The sequence below is a fragment of the Halyomorpha halys genome, unplaced genomic scaffold, assembly GCF_000696795.3.
Source record: "Halyomorpha halys isolate HHAL.00 unplaced genomic scaffold, Hhal_1.1 Scaffold1088.1, whole genome shotgun sequence".
Lineage (NCBI taxonomy): Eukaryota > Metazoa > Arthropoda > Insecta > Hemiptera > Pentatomidae > Halyomorpha > Halyomorpha halys.
Genome location: NW_027107060.1, coordinates 369,516 through 393,383, shown reverse-complemented (window position 1 = coordinate 393,383; position 23,868 = coordinate 369,516). Strand labels below are relative to the sequence as shown.

The window sequence follows — 23,868 nt, the reverse complement described above, 5'->3', positions numbered from 1 at the left end:
CAAGCCCTTTAAGCCTCAATCATTCTACTAAATTATTTCAGATCACCAACGTGTCAGCAAATCTGGTCATTATCAACGGTTATATAATAATTAACAGCTTTAATTACAATAATTTATCTTCACTTATTAATTAATTATATTAAAATGAACCTCTAGAACCACAACTTAATAAAATAAATCATATTTATATAAATTAACATACACTAAAAAAAAAAAAATAGACTTACTGCAATAAGTCAACTAAAAAAAACATTAAAAGGTTAGAAAAACTCCATAAAAGGTCATGAAATTGATAACAATTCACAAAAAAAATAATCAAACAATAAAGAGTTCAATAAATATTTATTTAAAGCAAAATATACTTATCAATTATTCTATCATACGATTTTTTTTTTTTTTTTTTAACCAGTTTTTACATACCAGTACAGAAGAATCACCAATTTTAAGAAATACATTTAGAGAATAAGTCATAAAAAAGTAATAGTAAACTTGATAACTAAGTTTGATAAAAACCAAAGAATGAACCATGAACATACTCTACAGAATCTTGGGAGCTTACTCATATTTTTTAACTTCTTCATATTCTTATTACAAACATAAAATTTGGGTGATTTATAAAGATTCGCCCTTAGCAATACAAGCTATTTCTGATTAATAATTGTTTAAAAATAAAAACAGATATAATACTTGAATTGAAATTTATATTTCAGGGCTAAAACTAAAAATAATATAAGTCTGTTTCATAGCCTAAGTTATGAAATTAGCGAGAGAAGCAATAAATTTGTTGGTCGAGTAAGCAGTAGGTTATGACTTTCCAAAAAGCATTTCCATAAAGTTGAAACTACCAGGGCATTCAAAAAGTCCTGTCGTTTTTCGTTTGTTCGTTGTTTATTTTTATTCTAGATTGTTTGGTAATTAATTCCGTTCAATACAACTTTTATCCATGTAAACACAAATGTTTATACTTTATGAATAGGAGGCTAAGGAGGATTAATTTAATGCAGTCACCATCCAACTGTCTAGTTAAAATGATTCTAGTTGAAACTCAAATTCGGTCGATTTTGCTCTATGAGTTTAAACTTGGCTCAAAAGCTGCCGAAACTGCTAGAAAAATATGCTCCGTGTTTGGGGAAGATGTGCTGTCTGAGCGGAAGGCACAATTTTGGTTTTCAAAATTTCGTGGAGGCGACGAGACACTAGAAGACGAGGCACGCTCAGGTCGACCAACTGTAGTTGATAAGGAGGACGTTCGAAGAGTAGTAGAGTTGGATCCGCGTTAAAGTTGTTCAGAGGTAGCCTCTCAACTTAATATCTCAGCCACCACTGCCTGGAATTACCTTAAAGAACTGGGAAAAGTGAAAAAACTGGATAAATGGATTCCTCATAAGCTTTCAGATGCCAATATGCTTGTTCGCTTGACAACTGCATCTTCGTTAACTTCCCGCTTGAAAGTCGAACCCTTTTTGAATCGAATCATCACCTGTGATGAGAAATGGGTGTTGTACAACAACTTCAGACGATCATATCAGTGGTTGTCGGCAGATGAGAAACCTAAACAATTTCCAAAACCAGATCTCCATCCAAAGAAAGTTTTGCTCATTGTTTTCTGGACAGCCAAAGGTATAGTGCATTTTGAGATTCTGAATCAAGGGCAAACCATCACTGCAGAAGTATACTGCAATATACTGGACCATTGCCAATCCAAGCTTAAGACTTTTGATCCCTGCTTAGTCAACAGAAGAAGACCTTCGCTTCTTCAAGACAACGCTCGACCACACACCGCCAAATTGACCAGGGAAAAATTGACAGAAATAGGCTGGGAAGTTTTGCCTCACCCACCATATTCCCCTGACCTGTCACCCACTGATTATCACCTATTCAGAGATCTCGACAACAATCTGAGACAAAAATGTTTTCAAGACCGTGACAACCTAATTCACGAACTGACCACTTATTTTTGCAGTAAAAATCAACAGTTTTTTAAGGAAGGAATTTGGGCTTTACCATCTCGTTGGGAGAAGGTTACCGACTGTAACGGTGGATATTTTGATGAATAAAGGTGATTATTTGAAAATATTTATTTATTTATAATTTCCCCCAAAAAAACGACAGGACTTTTTGAATGACCTGGTATTGAGATGTTTATGTAATAGTTACGGATAGTCTAGTTCAGTATGTTCAAGAGAGCGTGTAATGTACCTTGGAAAAGATTTACAATACAATATTCGCTTGTAAATCTTTTACAATTTGCTTTACTTACACTAAGCTGATAAAACCCAGATTGATTAGTGTTCAACTATTTTTCAAGTTATACCACATTCGTAATAATATATTATAACTACTTACATTAATTATAAGCTAATTAATAGCTATAAGACAAGACCGACAAATTATTATTAATTATCAATCAAAATGATCGAGATAAAAAAAATTCTTCGAAATTCACTATACCCACATTGTAAAAAAAACTAAAACTATACTAGAATATTTTTTTATTAATTTTATTTGTAAACAATTTTATTTTATACAAATATAAATGTTTTTAACATTTTAGTAACGTTTCAGCCTTTTTATATTTGGCCATTTTAAAACTTTTTCTCTACTTCTCCACCCCAGTCATCTTATTAAAATTCTTAGGATCCATAAGTACAACTCCATGAAAGTATTAGTTGACATTTTTCCTCAATCACACTGATTAATAATAATTTAAAAATGAACCCTACAAAAAAAGGAAGTATGAACAATAATAAAGTTGATCATAATAAATAATAATCCGCGATTTGATTTTATTGCTTTTTCTCAAAAAAAAAAAAAAAAAAAAATTTAGAAGTAGACGTTTTTGTGTTTTTTAACTAATAAAATTTAGGTTAAATTAGTTTACATTTAAGCTTTCTGACTTGCCAGTCATTTTTTTTTTTCTGACTTGTCAGTTTTCATTTATTTATTGTCAGTTATGTGTACACAGGGTGTTTCAGGATTAAGTGGCCTAACTGAAAATATGATTTAAGGACCTCAAAATAAGGAAAAATTTTCCTCCGAAGGTTTGTCCGAAAGTATGTATAACGCTTTCTTTAGGAGATATTCACACCTAAAGATTTTCATTGTTATGTATTATTTAGGTTATATGAAATAAATAAAACTTATTTATTTGTTCCAACTATTTTATTATATAAACGTAAACATTAATGTCATATTTTGTACCCGTTAATAATGATGTGGGTGAAGTTCATCTGCAATGAGAGTTCTCCATAATGTTCTGCTCCAGCTCTTCGTACACTGCCAGATGGATTATCACCAAAATATTTTAATATGGCCGCACTCCTTTCTTCATTTCGTAAAATGCCAAAGATACAATAAGCACGTGGTATTATAGCAAATGTACCAGTTTCTCTAAGACGTTAAAACGTGGAGCTAAAGATAGACTTGTTTGGTAATCTTCTATTCGGAAATCGTCTGGCATATTCACTTTGAACAACATTTAATATGAATCTTAATGTTTACATTTAATTAATAAAGTAATTAGAACAAATATATAGGATGTATTTATTTCATGTAACGTAAATAATTCATAACAATGAAAATCTTTAGGTGAAAATATCTCTTAAACAAAGGAAATTTTTTTCTTGTTTTGAGGTCCTTAGTTTTGCCATATTTTCAGTTTGGCCACTTACTCCTGAAACACCCTGTAAAACTATTATGAAATATCAGCTCTTTTAATCAGTCATGTAAAGAATTAGATTTATTTAAGTCATTAAAGGACAGACAAAAAAAATACTTCTTTTTTTTACAAAACAATATTTTTTTTATTTATCATTATAAATTTATTTATGTTTAATTTATACCCTTAGAAGATTGAAATTATATTTTTAATATATATTATAAGATGGAACATATATATTATATAATTTTGCATTTTTTTCCAAGGAAGCTGTTCATATTAATTTGTTAATCTGCTGTTCTTATTAGAAGTTTTTTTCACCTCAGGGATTAACAAATACATAATTTTATATTAAAATTAATATATATTTATTTATTTATAAATTTCAGTGTTACTCGGTATGGCTTCCCAAAGAGTTGAGACACTGGTAATTGAAATGTTCGGTCCCGATTGGATGGTGGAATTTGTTCAGGAATGGAAGAGGCCAGAAAGGGGAGCTATGCCAGGCCTTGTCGAATCCTTTATAATAGTTTATGTCATAAGTAAGTAAACTGAATCATTTTTTTATATAAGTCTTATTTGATGTTAATGTATTGATTATCTTGGAAATAAATAGTAAATTTGTAATATTAACATCGGAAAACTAAAAAATAAAATATATATATTCCTCAACAATAGTGAATGCACTTGCTATTTCTCCAACACTGGTAGCTGGATTGTTGATGAAGTAGATTTTAAAATTTGCTAGCTAGCTCTACCAGGGTATTTATATATAATAAAATTAATTATTATGGACATCAGAGGCACATTATTTCATTTATTATAAACTACTCTAAACCAAAAACTAATCGAAAAATAAACTGAGAGTACATAGGAGGTTAAGTAACATAGAAATCTTTATTTTTATTATTTATTTATTAATTTCTTTAATTTATTTGACTACAATTTATACTCATTCTATATAATCATGTCAATTACCGATTAAGGCTGTCTGTGTGTGTAGAGTATTGGCCGTTGAACGGTTGGTTGACCGTACAACCGCAACCATGGGCCAGCTGTGGTATGGGCCCACACGTGCATTTATCCACCAACGCGAGTAGCTTGTGCAACTCTAACCTTACACTTTCCTCCAAGCAGTACATAGATTAATTTAACATTGATGAGTACATCATAAGTAACACTTTAAATTGTATACATTTATTACCTCACAAAATCGCAGCTATAAAGTATGTAAATACAAAATTATGTACCGCTATTATTACGAAAAAGAAACTTAATATCATTATATCAAACTATCCAACATACACTAGTTAACGACCGTGTTACGCTGGCAATTTGATATTCTCGTGTCTAAAGCGGCACCAGTTCGAATCCGGGCCTGAATAGAATGACGGAAAAATTCGGCTTTCTCTCTCTGGTTAAAATATAATGATAGCCTGTTGGGTAATCTTTCCTCCCACCCCTAGTTTTCATAAAGGCGTTAACTGAAATAAATAAATAAATAAATCCCATATTCCTTTGAATATGGATAATCTTATGGAAAAATTAAATTAAGTTTTTTTTGTTTACCTCTACTTGGTCTTTTCGCATATACTGTTGGAGAAGTGGTTATCCAAAGGTAACCAACCTATTCTAAACTGTTTGAGAGTGTCCAGTTATGCATTCTGTGGGACCGTCACACGGTGTACAAGTCGTCCCGCCCAGGCCGGAATAGAACCGGCATTGTTGCAGTTAAAAGGTTGGTAATGTAGACATCTCAACTCCCGAAGCTACAATGGTAACTCCACCTATCACAGCTCTGATGAACATGAAGATCTGCATAGTGGGCTGAAACGTTAGCAATTAATAAATAATTGAACTATTTTTGCTCTTCTTGGCCGCACCCCTGACCTTCACCTTCTAATTTAGATGTGGCTAATCATCTATATATAACAAGAAATATTAAATCTTTGAGGCATTGAAAAAGAAAAGAAACGACAAAATTACTACAGAAATACAAAATTACTTCTAGAATTCACAATTTTATTTTAAATCTATTTAGTAACTACTGCATGATTCATTCTCACTGAAAGTGATAATTTTGAATCTGAAATTTCAAAAATACTTCAAACTGTCAAAAAAAAAAAATTGCTGACCATGAAACATAAACATTCGTGCCCCTCCCTGCCGTAGGGACATTTATTTTTAGATAAAAAATGTGAAAACGTTATTCATACTTCCTAAAAAATAACCACGCTATTCATCATTAACACCCTACTGCCTATCATTCTTGGTAGATAGGCTATGTGTATCCGAGGGGCATATCCGCGAAGCAGCTAAAGGCGGAGTATGGTACGCTGGGGAAGTTCTTAGATACACACTGATAGCCTTAGGGGTATATGACTTCACAAGGAAAACGTAAAACAGCAAAAAAAAAAAACAAATACAATGAACCTAAACTCAGCAGGAGTGTTTTTTTTATTATTTATATTTATATATCAGACAGTCATTTTTCAATTATTTAAAGCTAAACTTACCTAATTTCATCTATTATCAGAATCAATCTTTAATGTTTTAAAAAAGAGGGTAAGATTATTTTATAAATTCCATCCATACCTTAATAAATATTCTAAAGTTAAGAGTTCAAAATTACATTTCAAGGAAAATACACTTGAATGTTTTAATATAAAAAAAAATACCCGTAAATAAGTCCGTATTAATTGGAGAAACGATCAATGGTTAATTTTTTAATTGAATAATTGAAGAATAAATTTAATTATTAGAGTTTAAAGGCTTTGTTTAAAGGTCTTTCAATAATAATCTGTTTAAATGTAATGTTTCTTTCAGCAGATAGACATATTTTTACCGTGTGGTCAGAATATATGAATAACTTATTTTTTTACATTTAAGTTTTTAAATTATGTATACTAGATTAATATTTGGGTTAAACGTTGGGTTCTTCTACACTTCCTTTCAGATTCGCTTTTGTTTCAAATTTGTTGCCAATAAGTAAGCTCAGGTAGGCACTTTGTTAATTTCTAGCGAATAAATTATTGTTCTCTGATGCTGAGCACGAGCGGAAAAGGCACACATTCAAATCCAATGTCTTGTGATCCGTTATGAGCGATTCCTGAAGAAGAACGATTCCTTTCGAATATTCCCGCCCTGAAGCGACCTCTCAATGAGTGTCGGACCATTTTGCGACAGTACTGGTTAGGGACTGGGCATCACAATTTGTACTATCTGCCAGGTGTGTCTTAAGGCGTTTTTGATAGATTTATTTATTGATAGATATTACAATCTGCCACACAGTTGTGGGCTATAGGTAATAGTGATGGATGATCTCATACATACGAAAATAAAAAAATAAATAAATACATAAAATAATAAAAAAAAAAATAATAAAAATAAAAATAATAATAAAAAAAAAACCTCTCTTAAAATCAGGCGTCTTTAGCATAGGCTTGCATTCCTCTACCCTTTATCTATTTTTTGTGAATCTTTAGCACCAGTCAACAATACTGGCGACTTTTCGCAACTTTATTGTTTGCATAATCATGACAATTGTCACTTTTGTTCTATATTGCAGTGTCACAACTAAATCAAGGTTTGTGCCACAACTATTGGCTATTTATTGATAAGATTGATAGGAAACAAATCATCTTGTTCATTTATAATACATAATCTTAACACTTTCTTGATACTGGTTAATATTGCTTAAATAAATAAAATTTTATCCGTTTTAGTCTAAAAACATTTTTTATTCCTTTATAAGTCCGAAGCTTCTGCCAATTCGGCCATCCTAAAAGGCAATCTTAATACAATTTTAGATCCAAATCATTTTAAAAACAACTTCATGCAGGCTATTCTGCCCAGGTCATTTATATCAGTCCACAAATTACCATAATTAGTCAATTGTTCACATTAACTTAAAATTATTTATATAGCCAACCTTCTTTGTTAAATTATATCTAAACAATAATAATAATTTTAATTTTTAATTTAATGTGAACAATTGACTAATTAGGGAAGAATAGCGAACATGAAGTTGTTTTGGAAATGATTTGATTGTATTTAGATTGTCTTGGAGGATAGCCGCATTGTCCGAAACGTCGGACTTATAAAGGAATAAAAAATGTTTTGAGACTATCAAAACAACTGATGTTAATAATATAATTATATCAGCAATTATTATTTTTAAAATAATACTAATAATATTTGAAGCCGCAGTTTTCCATTATATTCTTTTTTCTTGACTTTTATTCTTATTTCCATTATTTTCTTTTTTCTTGAATTTTATTCTTATTTCCATTATTTTCTTTTTTCTTGACTTTTATTCTTATTTCCATTATTTTCTTGACTTTTATTCTTATTTCCATTATTTTCTTTTTTCTTGAATTTTATTCTTAATTCCATTATTTTCTTTTTTCTCGACTTTTATTGTTATTTCAATTTTTTTTTTCTTGACTTTTATTCTTACTTCCATTATTTTTCCGCCTTTTAGAGTTTACTGTATTTTTATGTTTATGTTTTATCTTAGATTGCTACTAATGGATAGTTTCGTTACACGCCTGTATCATTCCATTATAAACTTACAGCAAATTTACTAAATGTGTTATGTAAAGATGTAAATCTCAATAATGATATTATAAAAAAGATCTTTTTTATCTAATTTTTTTATTTTTTAATATTTCCGTTTTCATTAATTGTCTAATACTTTTTTTTTCAATTCATCTTATTAATAATTTTCTCTGTAAATCTTAATTTATTTTTCTTTAACCTACTTTGTTTATTTTTATATAAAATTTCACACATTTTAAATCTTATTTAACTACACCCTACTTTAATTTTATTTCATATTATCTATCCTCTTTCTTTGTTACATTATTTTAATTGTTAGCACAGAGGAAGCTCTGCAAACGTTGGCTCACATTAAATAGTTTAATTATTATTTAGGTTTTTTTTATAACATTTTATTATCATTTACATCCTCTATTAATGCTGTTTGATGGTATACTGAAGGTCTTATATGGAACGAAGCTAGAGCATTATGGTCTGATGGATTGCTGGATTACGTCAATGATCTTTGGAATATAGTTGATTTCATCACAAACATGTTTTATTGCACTTGGATCTGCATGCGAGCCACCGCCTGGTTTATTGTACAGGTAAAAAAAAACCATTTTTTGAAGTCTTATAAATTTTCTTGAAAAAATGAAAACTATAATAAGCAAATGTTTTCTTTTATTAGTTATATTATTATTTTTTACAGTTTTTTTTTTAAATCTGTTAATATAAAGTAAGGCAATTGTGTTATAGTATTGATTATTTTTTATAATGATAAATTTTGAGAACAAAATGACAAGAAGAAGATAACTTTTTTTTCCTCTCTTTTCCCTTATCTATGTCATTTATTTCTTCTAGGATTATTTCGGATTTCTTCCAAAATAATCCCCTTATACATTCCCTTATACATTTTAACATGATCTATAATTTTTATTTTAGTTGTTATTACTTTTTTATAATTATTAAATTTAATGGTTTCAATTATCATTTCTGTTTAATTAAATGTTTTTCCTGACCACACCACTACCGACGTTTAATATGTACATTATATATTTTTACCTCGACATATGCTAGATAATTTAGATGTCTTAATTCAGTAGTATACAAGAGATAAAAAGAAAATTCTACAATGAACACATAATATAATAATCATTAGTGTATTTTCAGATACATGCAACATTCAATATTTAGTCTATTCTCAGTCTACAGAAAAATATAGCAGAATGAGAAAAGGGCTACAATGTACTAAATGGTGGAGGGACCAGGATAATTTTTTAAAAGGTTTATAATATTCAGATAATAATAATTTTTTTTCCTACACCAAAGGAGGTATTTCAGCCATTTTGTTTCGAACAGACCAGTATAATTTAGGTTTGTTCACGTAAATCCTGTCTGTAATCAAGTCCGCCGTTGCCGCACATATAATAAAAATGAGATAATTCATCTAACGTTTTATTTTTGAGGTATACTTTATTAATATAATACTGCTTTATTAAATAAAATGAAAATAAAAAATTAAATTAAAAATAATTATTCAAAACCAAATGGTCATCAATATAATTAAACCAATAAAAAATGATAAACAATGTCATTGAAATTTCACTAACTATAACTAATTATTAAATTAAAAGTATATACTAATGCTAATATGTATATTCATAGAAAATTATAACAATTATGAAAAAAAAAATTAGCTCTTTCAAAGTGAAAATATTACAGGAATTGCTATTATTCTTTAAAATATATGTAAAAAAAAATAAGTTTACAAATAATATAATTTAAAAAAAATTTCCTGCCGGTTAAAATTTATAGAGCTTACTGTTCTGGGCCCTGGAGCTTATTTATGAGCCTGGACGACGAACGATTCCTGTGGTAGAAGTATGAAGATAGAAAAAGAAATAATGGGAGATAAAGGAATAACGAGGGATAAAATAATGAAGGGAGGGAGACCGTTAATTATCAGTTCTGTACGGATACTGTTAGTGTTTCACTTCGTTTTTAAGTTAAACCCCAAAGAGAGGTAGGAGGCTTCACTATATACGCACGCTAATATATATCAACACGTAAATAAATCCACAACTTGAACCTTGTTTCTCTTTAACATTGGTTAGCCGCTATATGGGTTTCAATAATCAAAAATATAGATGGAAGTATCATACTGTTGATTTTTAACCATGTACTCCATTTCACAGATCCGTGTTATTGAATTTTAGAGTTATTTGTAAACAAATATAATATTTAATTTTATAATTTGATGAATTAAAAGTTAAACTCGTTACGGCCCTCGTCCCTTACAAATTGTGAGTCCTGAAATGACAAGAAAGGGGGAATAAGCGTGGGCGTTACGTGTTTAGCATAGAAACTAGAGATAGGCGTCGAGACCGAAATCGGTTGTTAAAAAAATTAATAAAATCAGAAAATAGAATGAAAGGTAATAAATAAAATACGAGGAGAAAACATATTTTTATTCTTATATAGCAAAAAAACATATTTCTCATCGAATGACTGAAAATCTTTTATAGTTCAATAAACACCCTTCGTTAGTAGGAGGGAAGAAGCTGTCAGATTGTTTTGTCGATATTGATGAAACTTGTTACACATGTTTCTTATAGACTAAAAATCATAAATGGATAAATCAAATCCCCCTCCTTTAGGAACGGGATATCACCGCTTCTGAACGCCTTACCCGATTTTTATGAAATCAGTAAAAAAATAAATAAAATATAACGATGCTTATACCTTTTTATATATCAACAATATGTTCCTATTACTACTGTGAAAGAAATATTATCCGTTACAGATAATAAAACCTTTCAATTAGATAATAAACGGGGTCATTCAATATAAGTTTATGATTCATCAATCTATTGTTGAAACATTTAAACAATTCAGTTTAGTTTTTTATTATGATTAATATCAAAATGCCTTTTATTTTTCTACTAAAATTATTTGAAATATGTACACATGATTATAAGAAATTATTTAACAAAGTTAATATTATAAAAAGTCAAATCTATGAAAATAGGGCTGCGAATTAAATACAATATTATAATTTTTTCTTATATATTTATTTATATTTTAAAAAATTCCTTTTTTTGATATAAAAAAATAAATAACACAGATTTGCAAGTACTATGAATAAAACTATTAACTAATAATGGTAGTAAAATACTATTAAACAGAACTGTTTTATTGTTTGAAATTATATTACTATATATTTTGTGATTAAAAAAAATATTTGTGAATTATATTTAAGTACATAAGGAGAGTGCATAAGTTGAAACTTATTTATACTGCAAAATTAAAAAGGCAAGAAACGGACAATAGAAACAGACAGTAATACATTTTTGGAACGTTTTAATTTACACTACATTACGGATGATAAATATTATCCTATATAATATATAGGATAATAAATAATAAATATATTACTATCCGAAATATTCAACATCAATTATTTGATAACCAAATCTTGGTCACGATTCTACCAGCTAGCTCGGAAAAATGTAAAAGAAAAACTGAAAAATATTATCAATGAAATTTCTCTCCTTATACTCGAAGGAATAAAATGTTTACATACGAAAATAGAAGACATAGAAATCAAAAATTATAGAAACACATACTTCTATTAATCCAAGGGAACTTTTTTTATATTATTTCTACGTTTAACCAATGGTCTCTTTCATTCACGTCGGAGAATGTTTTAAGTTGCTGATATTTTTTAAGAGCCCAATTTTCTTTTTAAGACATTTTTTAAGAATAAATGGATGTTTAAAACACAAGCATATCCAAACAACAATTAATAAAGAATTATTAATAAAAAAAAGTACCTAACGCAGATAATGTCCAACATCCCACTTCAGATACAATTTCTTGGATTTCTTTTAGAAAATACGATTAAAATAAAATATACATTCCAAACATCAGAGCTTTAACGGCAATATGGCCAGCTATATAGTCTGTTTGATAGAGCATTTTATTGACAGAAAACCTCGAATTAATGTACAACACCATACTGAAACGTATTTAAGCCCACAGACTCGAAACTATGGGGAACTACTAAATTTTTGAACATCAAATATATCCAATCTAAGCCCCATGAAAAACTGTCAATATTTCATATCATGTTAATAACAAAACATTATATGAGCGGTTCCCAAACTTTTTTTGCCACGGTTGAGCTAAATAAAATTCGCGGCACCCTTTTTGGCCTAAAAATATCTCGCAGCACCCTTGTTGAACTAAATAAAATAAAAATTTTGGCACAAACATCCTTAGAGTAGTTAAATATGCAAGAAATTAAATTAAAAAACGGTATAAAGTAAATACTATAATGCAAGGTATATTTGTTATTTTAAATTTAATTTTCTTTTTTGTATCCCAAAATCTCCAATCCCATATCACAGCCCTCGAAGATTGGTGTAATTGGAGGATTAAGATAAATTCCAACAAATCCCATCAAATCACCTTTACCCTTACCTTAAAATACCACTTACCCCAACAGTTTCATTTAATGATGTTACTCTTACCCCTGTCGAACAGATTCGCTACCTTGGACTACATTTGGACAAACGATTAACCTGGAATCCTAACACAAGACTGAATAGACAGGAAACTGCACATCGATTTCGACTATTACATCACTTACTAGACAAACGGTCTAAACTTCCAACACATTACAAAAGACTGATCTACATGACTGTAATAAGGCCAATCTGGACATATGGAGTTGAGCTTTGGGGCTCCACTAAATCTTCGAATTCCTCTCGTATTCAATCCTTACAATCCAAATTCCTTCGTAAAATCCTCCTCCTTACTTTGTCACAAATAAAATCATACATAAAGACCTTAATGTTCCCTACGTAACCTATCTAGCCCGAACCAGATATCACTCCTTGCCATTATATACTCTCTAACCACTCAAACCCCCTAGTTTCTAATCTTGCATCCTCTTCCATTCCTGACAATCCTCCGAGGCCCCTGAAAAGAAGATGGCCACGAGACCAGCTAATGTAAAATGTCATTAGAGTGCTACCAATGGGTAGTTTCACTACACGCCTATAACACTCCAATTTAACTTAGATCAGATTTACTAAATGTATTATAATGTACAGTTGTAAATACCAATAAATAAATATTTTAAAAAAAAAATATGAATTTTTTAATTTGATTTTTATTTTGAGTAAGAGGCACTCACTTGTGGTGCCGCGGCACTCGGTTTAGAAATCGCTGCCCTTTATCATGACCGCAACACGTCAACCAATCTTGACAAAAATCCATCCTAATCCTCAAAATTATATCATAATTTATATTGATTTAACACAATACCTATTCAGCTCCACTTATCCCTGCAATCCTCGATTTTGGCTCCGAGATCTTTTGTGAATATTTTTTGGAGTTTTGAACAACCCTTACCCAGTCTCCTCTGGCTTTCAAGAACAGTGATGCTACTAGTGTTCTGCGTTGGTTTCCACTTGTAAGGGTCAAAGTTAGGTACGGATTTTTCCAAACAGAATATAAATATTGTACATTGGTGATCAAAATGATTTATTTAATTTAAATTAAAGTTAAGATTTTCATCATCTTTTTTGTTCCTTTCTTTTGTAATTATTTAATTTATCTATGTAATTATTTTATCTGTGGTATTAATACATGAGTTTATTTATATTTATCATTATTGTTATTTTTTCCTAAATATTTACATATATATATATTATAAATTGATACTACATACATACTACATGTTCCTGAATGAGGGAGTAAAGAAATGATTTAATAGTATGTTGTTATGGTGTTGATCAAGCTACTAATTTAACGGTTATGGTAATATTTTTGTAACTATGTTGTCTTACTTATATTTGTTATGAAAAAATGAAAGTACAAAACTTTTTCAAGTAAATTTTGAAGCATAATAAATCATCTAATACTTATAGTTTCTATGGGTTTAAGTGATACTCCATTAATTTTAGTCATGAAACAAGATTAGAGGAGGGTAAAGGTATACTTAATTAAAATATAGGAAAAGGCACGATAAGGTTTCCCTTAAGCGCGAAAGGAAGATTCTAGAATTTACGTCGATTCTAATCCCACAACTAAAACCATTTTTCAAGGTTTGCAAAGGGTGATTGGAAATTAAAAAACTTTGAAAGAGATCGTCTTCCATTGCTAACGTGTCATGCATTTTCTAACCCACACTGGAAGAAATAAAGTTTGCCCCGGTAACATATATGATCTTTAATTATTTTTTCATCACAACTAAAATGATTATACATGCTAGAGAAAAACTAAGAGCTTTAATAGAATTATTTTAACATTATAATTATATAATATCAACAATTTTAAAATAAGTTGATACGTATAATAATATTGTATTATAAATATGTATGATTCGTTAATTTTTTTTCATAAATTATTTGCATTTTAAAATATTTATTTAAGAATTCAAGGGAGATAATTAACATTGTTCTAAGTGATGAAGTATAGGGATCAACGGCTAGAATATAATTAATTATATCTATTAATTTATTACTCCTTTTGATATTTTTTTATTAATATTTTCGCTGTATTTATTAATCATCTCTATATTTACAGAGGGAAATGTGGAGTGGACAGAATTATGATTACGCCCGAGAACAATGGGACATGTTTGACCCGATGTTGATTTCGGAAGGAGCTTTTGCAGCAGGCATGATTTTCAGGTGAAAACTATAAACGTGTATACATACATACATATGTGTATATAATTTAATTTAATTAATTAGGCAAAATATAAATAATGTATAATGTAAAACTCCAGATCTTTGAATTCAAAAATATATTTGCCCTAGATGCGTTTTAGGGTTATGTGGAAAAAACAGAGGTGTTTAAAAAGTACTTAAAACACCTAATGGGTTTTGGTGGGAATTGAACTAAAATATTTTGAGCCTACTTTAAGTATTTCTGGTGGAAATAGTGTAGAAAATATCACAATGTATGATTTATGAAATGGAATAAAAAAATAATAGGTTAATGATTTATTATATGATTGTTTGAGAGTGGCTTATTTCATTATTAATATACACAATATTGATCTATATTACTCTCAACTTTTATTCTCAAAAAACTCTCCAACGTTTCGGCAAATAAATTTTTTTTTGTTTTTATAATAATTACATTATTTCATTAATTACTTACTGATATCTTTGGCTATAACTTAAATATTGATGTCTTGTTTTTTAAATTCTTATTTGCATATATAACACATATAAAAGCATGTATAAGTAAGTAAATATGTGAAAAAATAAAATAAAGAGGGGGGTATATGTATGACAAAAAAAAATACATATATAATAAGAATATAGTAATTACGGATTTCAGAAATATTAAGTTATAAGCAAATGAATTAAATTTTATTAAATGTAAAAAAATTATTTTTAATCATAATGTGATAAAAGAGTCCTAACCTGTTGAAGGTAGGTTCGGTTATAAATGATGATTATAAGTGAAAATGAGAAAATATTTACGTAAAAAAGTTTTCAAATTTAAAACATAAAAAGTTATTTAGGTAAGTAATCAATTTAAAAACCAATTTTTGAAGTTTTTATGATGTTATTTTAATATTTAATTTATTTTTTAAGATGTGACATGGGCAATTAGCCTGCAAATAAGACTTTAAAAAACGAGACATTAATATTTAGGATATAGCTAAAGATATCGTAGTTAAGTAAATTATGTAATTATTATATAAAAAAAAAAAAAAAACGAACATTTTTTTATAGGTTGTCTCCTTTAGGATGGCCTGAAGGCCGAAACGTTGGAGAGTTTTTTGAGAATAAAAGTTGAGAGTAATATGGGTCAAAATTGTGTATGTTAATAATTTTATTCTGGGACAATGTTCTCTAAGAATATATACATGGTGCAAACTTTTAAATATTTTCAGTGACATATTGAAATTACATAGAAACCGTAGGTTATATTGTAAAAGTAATCAGTAATGGATATATACATTGCCCACAATGATGCTGAGGTTTGGTTTTATAGTAAGTGAAGGAATAGGTGTTTTTTAAAGGAAGGAATGGATGAGGATTGGCAAATGGAGATAAGAAGAGAATTTCAGAAGGTGGTTGCACGTATGACAAAGGATTTGATAAAGGAGGTGGTTCTATGGGAGGGGTGGTTCGATTCTAAATCGATCTGTCGGGATCTGGTGTTTATTGAATGGATGGATGATCGTATAGTGAGGAGATCGAGGATATAGGTAGGTTTTTTGATTCTAAAGAAGTGGAAATTAAAAACAACTTTTTCCTAATTTATCTCAATTATAAACATGAATAAAGTTTGTTATTTGTTTTCAAAGAAATTTTAATAAAGCTGATGATATAATATACATTTGTTTAAACTTTTTAAAAAAAGATGACTCCTGAATGAATCGAAATATTTTTGTTATTTATATAAATAAAATAGATTTATTTGATTGGATATAAATAATAAATCATTTATTTTCCAAGAACCGCTGTTAGTCCAATTTATAGATAACATCGATATTTCGTTTTCCATTGCTAAATGTAGGTAGATCTTTCTGTAATTCACTCCATTTCCCCATTAGTACCAGCTTTGATATAGAATAAAGGAGCTCTACTGTTGCAGGGAATTAATTCAGTTTATAATTAATCCACTCCTATGTTCACATACCTTGTATTTATTAGTCTTATTGAGTAATATTAATTCATAAATTTGGAAATTTTCTTCTTAGAGTAGGATTTTCATGTTTTCTGTGCATATACCGATGTTTTTGTTAGTTAGAGTTATGGCTCCGAATATAAATTGGGTGGATTTTAGTACAACTGTTTAGCTGTGTGAACTCTATTTTTTAAAGCCATTCCACTCCAAATGACCCTTCCTCCTAATGCCTTTCATCCATCAGAAATAATGAACATCATCCACCAGTTACCTTCTAAAAAAGCTCCTGGCCACGATCTTATCACAGCACACATTCTGAAACAGCTCCCTCGTAAAGACATTCTATTCCTTACCTATATCTATAATGCTACACTCCGATCCACCTATTTCCCCGACCCTTCGAAAATGTCTATAATAAAAATGTATCCCAAACCCTCCAAGCCACTTGAATATCCATCTTCCTACCGTCCTATTTCACTGCTCCCTATTATGGGCAAAATCCTAGAAAAACTCTTATTAAAACGCCTCTATCCAATCCTTGACTCATATCATGTTATTCCTGGCCACCAGTTTGGATTTAGAACATCCCATTCTACCATAAAACAGAGTCATCGAGTGGTTGTTGTCATATCTTCCACAATGGAGCGCGAAATGTACTGCAAGGGAGTCTTCCTCGATGTTGAACAAGCTATTGATCGAGTCTGGCATCCAGGTCTGCTCTATAAACTTCGTCAATTCCTACCCTCTACATACTTCCTTATAATCCTCTCCTACCTCTTTGATAGAAACTTTAAAGTAAATCATAACCTAGCCTGCTCATCACTCTTTTCTCAGTCCGCCGGTGTTCCTCAAGGTAGTATCTTAGGTCCCATTCTTTATACGGCTTATACAGCTGACATTCCAACCCACCCTAGACAGTCCTAACAACATACGCTGATGACACAATCTCGTTGTATACTGTCTGTAAACAACGACCCAACTAATGCATCACAAACACTACAGACACACATAACATCTATTGAAGAATGGTGTCAAAACTGGAGAATCAAAATAAATCCTGACAAATCCCATCAGATCACCTTTACTCTCCGTCGTAAACCTCTCCTCTCCAGTCCTACAGTATCCTTTCCTATACAAGTATACAATAATAATTACAAACATTAGTAGTATATTCTATCCCAATTTTCAAATTTACTACTAATTCTTACCTCTTATTTGGTCACCCCTTGGTTCCTGGAGGTAACTGACTTATTCAAACCAGAGCAGGAGGGTCAAGTATTTATTCCGTGGGACCGCCATTTAATTAAAGTAAACCCCCTCTCACCAGGCCAGATTCGAACCGGTGCAGCTACAGATATTGCTAGGGTACGCCTTCACTCCCTCCGATACAAAAGGCCCCTCTCAAACAGAACTTTACTTGTCATCCTAAACTTTTATTACTATCCCCATCTACCATTTAAAATAAATCCTATAATCCTCCAAGGTTGAAATGGCTGTGTTCCCGAGACTTACTTTGCCACTCCATATGAGGGGACGAAGCTTTGGTCAGAGTTCAGTCATAGGTATGAACATATTCTAAATGATTGATTTTACTTTTACAAAACCCTGAGGATGCAAGGTTCATATGAAGGATCCATAGCGATATTTATTAGTCCTATGTTTTGGTGTTCTGAACTAATTTATTTTTTTTAGGTTTTATAGTCCATTTTCATATAAATAAATAAGTAATCCCTGAAATAAATACATTTTAATGAACGTATAATTTCATATAAGATTTTATGTCATTTTATTGAAAAATAATAATATAAGCTGTCAAGGACAATGGGAATCAGAGCTGATAGTATTCATTCTTACTATGTTTACAAGACAAAATCATTAATGAAAATAAGTGAAAGAAAAAGATATATTAAATAAAATAGAAATGTAACAAAATAATAATAATTATAAAACAAATTAAATTATTTTATTATTATTTTTATTATTATTATATGGGCGACAGACCATGGCGGTCTAAGTTTCTTGATGTGTTTTTTTCTTAGGGTAGGTTCGTCACTCCCACGTCTATTTTTTTTTTTTTGTGAGTGCCACCGATTGGCCAACGGGCCTCACAAATTCTCGGGTGGAGGTTGTGAGTGAGCTTTGCATTATTTTTATGCTTGAAAAAAGCCCGGGTGGGACAGGGATTCGATCTGACAACCTTTGGGTTGGTAGATGGTAGAACGCTGCTACCGCTGCCCACCCCCTCCTGTATATATGAATATAACTTATGTATGAATCATGAATCATAACAATATGAATCACAAGTCATATAATAATTTCTATAAATTGGACATTTTCTTTTTCTTGTGTAATTATTGTAATTGGAATGTGAATTTCAATTGCATATTACAGTAATAGTGTGTCTTAGTAGGTCATATAAAAAAAAATTTTTTATTCATTTGTAAGATTTGTATATATTGTAATATTTTGTACAATGTAGTATGTAATATTTTGTACTTAATCAATATTTAGGTTAAATATTTATTGTCTGCCAGACGAGTTTAAACTATAAGTAATAATAAATAATAGTGCATACCAATCAAATGGTCATATGTCCACATTTTAAGTGAATTAATTTAATTTCTCTTTTAAAAATGGTACATCTATTAGATTTAGAACATAAACTGCTATTAACTGGGCGAGAATTTCTACCTTTTTTTATAATAATTTATTACCATTAATCAGGGTTTTCTTAAATATTTAAGTTTAATTTAAAACTAAATCCAGTATATTTGCAAATTCTAATTTGGTTAAATAATTTAATTTATTTTATATAGAAAAAATATATATTAGATGGAAAATTTTACATTAGATAATATTTAAAATTAAGTTAACAATACACTAGATAAAAGTATTTAAATTATAACATTGTTTTATATTTTAATTAATCAATGTCGTTCCTGATAGTTAAATTGAATTTTTATTTTTCAGTTTCCTAAAGTTAGTCCACATCTTCAGTGTTAATCCTCATCTTGGGCCTTTACAGATTTCACTTGGTCGCATGATAATAGATATAATTAAGTTCTTCTTCATATATACACTCGTTTTGTTCGCTTTCGGATGTGGTAAGTTCTTCCAATGTACTTATATCAAACTTAAAGTTTTAGTTTTTAAAAATACTTGAATTTTCTTTTCATAATACAAATAATAATCATTAATAGTGCAATTGTATTACATATGAACCGTGAATAATTAATTCATTAACATAGTGTGTCATATCAGTGAACGTAGTATTATGATTTTGTAATAAAAATCATGATAAAAAAAATTAGTTATTTTATCCACTTTAAATCGCTATTTTAAAAAGTTTTGTTCCTGTATTGCTGAGGTACATATTTCATTCGAAGACTATTGTAAAAACATTTTTTTAAAGATTTAAATGGATATTAATAAGTCAAACTAAGTCGTTCTAAAGCAAACTTTATAATGCAAAGTTCTCTGGTAATAAACCACTTACGTGATGCATAATTTATCTGCATCTAAAAACTATAATATTGAAGTCATGCCTTCTGGAATCACAACTGAAACCGCATTCAGAGTATTAACTTTGATGTTATTTGATTTAATTTAATTCATTCGCCTGCCTATATTTGCTTACAATGCATCCATTTAATCCATATTATCCATTTTAATTTTAGTTATTTTATTTTATTTTTATTATTATTATTATTTACTTTTCTCTTTATTTAATACACATATATAGTATTATTGGGTACTTATAGCCATAATAATTCTTTTCTTTAAGTGTGGCATATTGTATAATTTGAATATAAGTTAAAAAATATATATTTATTTTAATAATTTTACTAATGACTGCATTCTAAAAATAACATTAAATGGTAGATTTCGGGAACAAATCATTGTCAACCAATTAATTGTCCTTGTCCATACCAAAGATTTTGTCAAAGTCGCTTCTGGAAACGATTTTCTCTATAAAATCACGAATGATAATAATAATTATTATTATCTAACAAATATACTATATATTATCTCTTTATCAACCAGTTTTGTAGTGTTAACTCTTGTATAAGTTGAGGAACTGTGCTAACAACTTCAAGAACCAGAGTTCGAATCTGGTTGTGACAGAAAATTATTTATTCCATTACTATAGCTGTGAATCAACCCTCCGTGATCCAATCAGCCCCATAAAATGAGTACTCTTAATTGGGGGGAAATCTGGCGGTTGTGAGCGTAATTCTGACAAAATCACCTCCTTACACAACCGTTGATCTAGTAAGCGTACTTTCTTACTAAGCACTGCACTCCTGACCCTCATAGGTTGTAGCGGTTTATTTTTATTTTATATATATAATATTTTAAGACGGATGATATTTTCACTACACCAAACTTGATAATATTATATAATTTTATAGTATTAACAACACCCCTGTCTACATAATTTAAAAAATAAAATAAAAATAAATCTTTGACGTGTTTTACATTTTACTCTGTGTTAGGAAGAATTATTAACTGTCCACATAAATATAAATGTAAAAATAAAACAAAGGCATTATGTCATACATAATACATAATATTGTAATGATACAATGGTATGCATTTCATGCCACCCAATGCTATGTATTTTATTCTATCCAATTTTAATTTTTTTTTTTTTAATTCAATAATATTTTGTTATTTTCCCCCCTTAGGTTCGTTTTGCCAAAACAATCGTGTAAGTTTTAATGTGGAAAATTTTATTGTATAAGAGAGTATCCTAAAACAATTTAGTAAATATTCTACATTTTATATTTAATAAAAATATGTTGAAAAAAATACATGACTATTTCATTTTTATACAATTTTTACATGTCTCACTATTGTATCAGCTGCGTGAACTTTTGATTAATGAACAATAAATTTTGTAAAATAAAAAAAAAAAAAAAAAAAAAAAAAAAAAAAAAAAAAAAAAAAAAAAAAAAAAAAAAAAAAAAAAAAGTTAATGTGAATAATACTGAAGAGCGTGGTGAAATAAAAAAATATAAGGGTCCCGCGTAATGGAGTAATAAGCAGAAGAAGGGGGAACGGATTTTCTTTATTTTCTTATATAGAAGATTGTGTTTTTTTTTTGTTTTGTTTTTTTGCAGTTATTCATTAAAGCATCAAGTATTCTTAGAGCTCAAACTGAAATTTAACAAAACTTTCAAAATTATGAAATGTTATACCAAGCTATATTGATTCTAAAATGTATAATGTTAAATTTTTATTAACTTTTAATATCTTATTAAATGTATTGAAAGTAATACTGAAGCCAAAAAAAATATTGTTAAACATAGGAAAGAAGGTATAATTTTCGCTGTTTTAATTAGTAAATTATCATACTGATTTTTTTTTTAAAGAAAATTGATTAGCTTTGTAGGAAGTGATAGTATTTAAGGACTGAGAAATGAAATATTGTCAATTAGCTCGGCCAAAGTCAATATTTTGATATTTTATCAAATATTTTCAATTATGAAAATTTGTAATGGACCAAGAAAAATAAATCATTCCCTCCAATTTTGAGGTTTTAATTTTCAAAATACGTAGAACTCAAAAACATTCCCGATATATTATAATTTGTTATTTAATTACATAATAAAATAATTAATACAAATATTAAATAATTGTGTAATAATTTATATCTTTTTGATATTCGTTTTACATGGCTCAATGCACAATGGTGATGTTTTGTTAATTTTCAACTTAAAAATTTGAGTGGTGTTTAGTTATTTTCTTGGTTGAAAAAATTCATGATTGAAAAAATATAAATTTGGAGGTTTTATAAATCAAAATCGAATTTTAAAAAATTCGTTAAAGAAAGAATTCTCCTGATTTTGTTTGGGTGTAGCACCGTACGTCTTTTCTGTTCAAAATGGCGCTTGATTAGATGTTTTATGAGAACAGAGAAAAAACCACAGTGTTTAAGGAACACTTTCTCAAAATAATACTGAAGAAAAAATTAAAATAACAACAATTATGACTTTATGTATATTTTCAAAAAATGGTAGCGCTCCTTCCTACGCATCATTTAATTATTACAAAATATTTATTATTCAACTTCGGTTCTAAATCTAAAAGTGAGTACTACCGCAGTTGGAAGTAATATCGGTGACAAGATTCCCTAGCCTTAAGCTTCGTCCTCTAGACGTGACAGGCTTCTGTTGTCCAGAACTTGACTAAGCCCACAGATTGGCTTACTCCAAGTCACTTCCCCGAGATAGAGGAATGAAGGAATATCCAGATTCTATACTAAATTATATATTATTATTTATTTATAGCTGATATTTATTATTATTCATCTTTGTTTAACTTTTAACTCATTACTATATTTTTATTTATTCATTCCTTTGTTTTCCTTGTCGTCTTATGAGTGCTTACAGAAAAATAATTCGTCATTTGATTAGTTTTAAATTTAAATAAAAATTTTGTTATTTCAGTTTTTGTAATATGAGATGAATGAGAAATTAAAACAGACGCAGAGAAAAAAAAAATACAACAATGATGTATTTGCTCGTTACTTGTAATAATTTAGTTATGATATGCTGTTTGGTGATATTTAGATATGATGGAGAGAAAACAAACAAAACTAAATGACATAAAACAAAATAAAAATTTACTATTATTTCTAAAATTGGATTATTAAGTATGATGTCTCATATAGCAATTCAATATATATTAAAAGTATATCTTTATCTTCTAACAATTAATAAATAATAAATTTATTGTTTTATTGAGTAAAAATATATTTTATTAGTGTATAGCTGTTACTAATGTATTAATTGCAGAGGCTGTATTTCCATGCCATTATATTATTAGTTTACAACCTTTTTTCACATCCAGTTTGATAAATTTGATTACAAACCCTTTTTTTTTTTATTTCGGCGCAACTGAATTCATTGGGACATTTTGATAACAATGACAGTTATTAATTAAATTTATTGCACGATGATATAAAAAGGATATTTTTATATTAATTAAAATCAATTTTTTTT

At 29.0% G+C, this 23,868-nt stretch overlaps 1 protein-coding gene across 1 annotated transcript in view; it reads left to right on the top strand.

Moving 5' to 3' along the window:
* LOC106688246 (transient receptor potential protein) overlaps positions 1 to 23,868 on the top strand; it is a gene marked incomplete at its 5' end in the record, with an annotated part of 45,360 nt that overhangs the window by 2,124 nt on the left and 19,368 nt on the right. Inside the window, 4 exon segments of the mRNA XM_024360613.2 lie at positions 4,048 to 4,200; positions 8,660 to 8,805; positions 14,795 to 14,901; positions 19,832 to 19,965. Of these exon segments, the coding sequence (XP_024216381.1) occupies positions 4,048 to 4,200; positions 8,660 to 8,805; positions 14,795 to 14,901; positions 19,832 to 19,965 (540 nt within the window).